The sequence below is a fragment of the Pecten maximus genome, chromosome 8 (genome assembly GCF_902652985.1).
Source record: "Pecten maximus chromosome 8, xPecMax1.1, whole genome shotgun sequence".
Lineage (NCBI taxonomy): Eukaryota > Metazoa > Mollusca > Bivalvia > Pectinida > Pectinidae > Pecten > Pecten maximus.
In genome coordinates this window covers 45708044-45711947 of record NC_047022.1, presented here as the reverse complement: position 1 = coordinate 45711947, position 3904 = coordinate 45708044, and the positions used below count along the sequence as shown (strand labels likewise).

General features: G+C 36.7%; 1 protein-coding gene across 1 annotated transcript; it reads right to left on the bottom strand.

Annotated features, from left to right (window-relative positions):
• Nucleotides 1-239: 239 nt before the first annotated feature.
• Nucleotides 240-3892, bottom strand: LOC117332369. The gene is made up of 2 exons (XM_033891256.1): nucleotides 3746-3892; nucleotides 240-2423 (listed from the first exon to the last, which is right to left on the bottom strand). Exon 2 carries the CDS (start codon nucleotides 2412-2414, stop codon nucleotides 816-818), a length of 1599 nt encoding a protein of 532 aa, XP_033747147.1. The 5' UTR covers nucleotides 2415-2423; nucleotides 3746-3892; the 3' UTR covers nucleotides 240-815.
• Between the last annotated feature and the right edge of the window lie 12 nt (nucleotides 3893-3904).

The window sequence follows — 3904 nt, the reverse complement described above, 5'->3', positions numbered from 1 at the left end:
AGTGGGACATATGTATGGGTGTGTGTGTGTATAAATGTGTGTGTGTGTATAAATGTGTGTATGTGATAAATGATTAATTACAGTAATTTTGAATATCTTTGATTTATACAAATTTAATTGATTGAGTGTATACAAGCCTTAGTATGTGTGGGTGTGTGTGTGTGTGTATGTGTGAGAAAGTTATGTATTGTACATTTTTTGATGAAAACACTGAATAAAAAGTAAATTATAAAAAAAAAAAAAAAAAGAAATCTGGAAGTTACAAAAGATACCAAGCTTTACTTATTGATTTCCGTTTCCATGTTGGTAAGATTTTAACATTTTCAATCATGGTTGTTTTACTTATCGTTGTGGGGACTTCATATCAGAAATAACTTTATATAATAAGGTTCACAATTCCTGACATGTATTTATATACTTCTGATTAATTTTCTTTCCTTTGATAAATTATCTCGAGTTATAGTTCCTCACATTATTCTTTATATTTCTTTCTGTTGAATATATTCAAATCTTTCTTCTCATTCCTATAAATTCCCAGTTTCCATTGGGTAAAAATTGTGATGTTTAGATGAATTTTGAGAATTGGTTGTTTTGCTGATTACGTTTTGAAGAAGTTATCAAACTCTACCTTATGCCTGCATGTCCAGATAACTTATAAGGGTTCGATGGTCAAGGTCATGGTTACTAAAGAAAGTATTGCTTGGGATACTACATGTAGCTTCCCTTTTCGTAAAATGCAGCATAGTAAAAATGAGTATTTGTTATAAGATTTCAATCTCACATAACACATTTTTTATTCAACGGATAACGATAAGTTATAGACGGCCATTATACACCCTAAATGTCATAAAAAATTCCAGTGCCGACGAAAACCTATAAAACACCCCAACTGGTAGGAGTATGTCGTGGTAGAGACTCCATAGGATGCTCCCAAGGACCTTTTGTTCAACTTGTCTGACACCAGGAAATGATGCAAGTATAAAGCCATCTATCACCCAATTATAAAAGTTCATAACTAGAAGAAACATAAGAACACAATCTAGTAGATGGGTGTTGGAATGTGGGTCAGACTTGCTACACCTGTTGGCGTGAAGCAGAAACACAACTTGTAGGTAGTCCTGTATTATTGCCAGAATGTATGAGGTTAGTGTTATATCTGAAGAATTGTCTCGTGACAGGAGGCCCGTGAGTATATCACAGACATGTATCATGACTATACCAAAGGCAGACGACATATATACGTACTCGCTGACCTTTAAAGGTTTGGGTATTCTATCTGGCTTACAATAATGAACTAAGCAAAAGAATCCCACTAAGTTAGCTCCAATCATGATGGAGTTGATGACTACGGCGAACCATTCCATTACCAGCCGCATTTGGGATCCTTGGTGAATCACCCACACAATGTACCCTACAACACATCCTAGGCCAACCCCGATACTTACGACTAAGGTAACAAGTTGGTTAACTGTCCAATCGGCCCCAGACAAACTGTTCCCATCAGTTTCTGTGATTCCTAGAAGTGTCGTTTCTTCATTCACAGAACAATTCAACTCTACAACATCTTGATACGTTGGTAGCACGTCATTAGATGTACGTATCATAGCGGGAGGCCACATCTCGAAAAGAATAGTTATAGATAATAAAAAGAACTCCAAAAAACATGGACCTAATACAGGTTTGGAGTGGCCAATAAGACTTCCAATAGAACCATTTTGTAGACAGGCGGGTATGATACTATTGTTTCCGAATTGTTCGTCCATCATACGCTCAGAGAAAGTTTCATTGTCTATGATGATACTATGTAACCAGACAGAAATATTCGCACAGACAAGTATGAATAGGACATAGCGGATGGATGTAGATCGCTTCATTTCGAACTGAGCGAAATAGGTGATAAAAATAATTTCTGTCAACAGAAATAGCATTGTTATTACATTGAAGATGCACCTGGAATCCCAGAAAAATCCACCGTCTCCCTCAATATTGGGGCTAAATACCTTACACTGAATTTGTTGTCCCACGAGGAAACCTGAAAACAAGCCGGAGACTATTCCAAAAATCCAGAGGAAGATTAACTGTAGTTTGGTGACACTGTTTTCATGCTTTCGCAGCACGACATAGTTAAGACCATGTTTGTTTACTATACATCCCAATACAACACATGCAAACATTCCTATGACAAAGACAACGGTCAATAACACAAACACTATCCCTAGACGCTTGTCCTGGTCAATATCAATGTTCTTGCTAACTGTAAATATGATGACGACAGCGAGGAAGACGAGGAAGAAAACCATAGAGGATATGGTACCGTCGTAATACCAGGAGCCATTCTGTCGCCTCCGGTAGTTCCCGGCCGTAACTGGGAGAATTACTACAGCAGTGATCAGTTCACTACAGAAATTCCTCATTCTCCTTCTCTGAAATACAAAAGAGTTATATTATTGATTTAATTTGTATTAACATGTTTACACGGAAATTACATGTTGATATTTGAATCCATTAAGGCCCCTGTACATATATAAGGATTTAGCGCGCCCCATTTAGAATATATTCTTAGAGGAATTGCTCCATAAAAGCATGGTTAACATAAAAGTGAAATCCAATCCCTATATTTACACTTACGGATGTTGTTTCTATAAGTCTTTGTGATTACAATATATTTTCTTTGTAAATAAAAAAAATCATATAAAAGTCGGACACAGTGGGAGGAGTCAATTATTAGAACAGCCAATGGTGACGCTTCACAACAAATTGAGACTTTTTTTCCGCGGTAAAAAATAGTTCTGTTTTTTAATTATGATATTAACATAAATAACAAAAATATTTTGATAGATTATCATATTTGATATTGTCAAACATGTTATTTTTATACATTTAACAATGGTAAACAAAGCGTGCTGTTTTATTTTAAAATTGGCGAAAGTAGTTCCCGTATCCTGTCATATTTTCATATGCAAGTTCAAAGGTCAATGTTTCCATGCAAGAATGGTAAACAAATCGGTCTGGTATTGTTATATAGTGACAAAACTTTGCAAGTGTAAATATATTTGTATAAACAGTTTGATCTTCTCCTGCACATAAATGAAAAAAGCCCAGCAACTGGCGACGTCAGCCGACACAAACACGGTATATACGTGACATCTAAAGGGCCGTCCAAACTATCCTTGACGTGCTAGTAGAGGATTAAACTTAGTGGATAACTAAAATCGGGTTGTATGATGATCAAACAGGCGATCCCAGTCGATTACGTTATTTTCAGTAATCAACGGCTAAGTTACACTTTCTAATATCTAATAATCTACATGGCATACTCAAGACGGATCACCAAACAGTGGGGTAAGGCTTCAAATGGCAAGAGGGACTATTCCATGAATGGTTTGACCGATGCCTTCCTCAGAACGCAACAGATCTAGGAACACTAGCTAGGAATGATAGCCAATTGGACAATAACTCCCACACACGGCCGGGTAAGAACAATAGCTAGGAATGATAGCCAATTGGACAATAACTCCCACACACGGCCGGGTACAAAGTCGGAACATGGTAAATGCGGATGTTTGATTGGTGATCGAGAACATGCGCGCTACTCAAATAGCTTTTATTACTTTTGTGACAGTAGAATCAGGTAACATTATGATCTAAGTTAAAAGCTGCGTGAAAGTTTTTACATGTGTGGCCTTTTCAATGATATGAATATAACAATAAATGTGTAAATATATATTAATATCTAGCTTCTTACCGTATGTTATACACCTTGTAGGGGTCCGTTAGAGTGATAATCCTGTCCAGTATACTCCTGTAGGTCCGTTAGAGTGATAATCCTGTCCAGTTTACTCCTGTAGGTCCGTTAGAGTGATAATCCTGTCCAGTATACTCCTGTAGGTCCGTTAGATATTAG

Excerpts from the sequence above, each read along its gene's own strand:
- LOC117332369 (XM_033891256.1), bottom strand. The coding sequence starts at position 2,414 with ATGAGGAATTTCTGTAGTGAACTGATCACTGCTGTAGTAATTCTCCCA.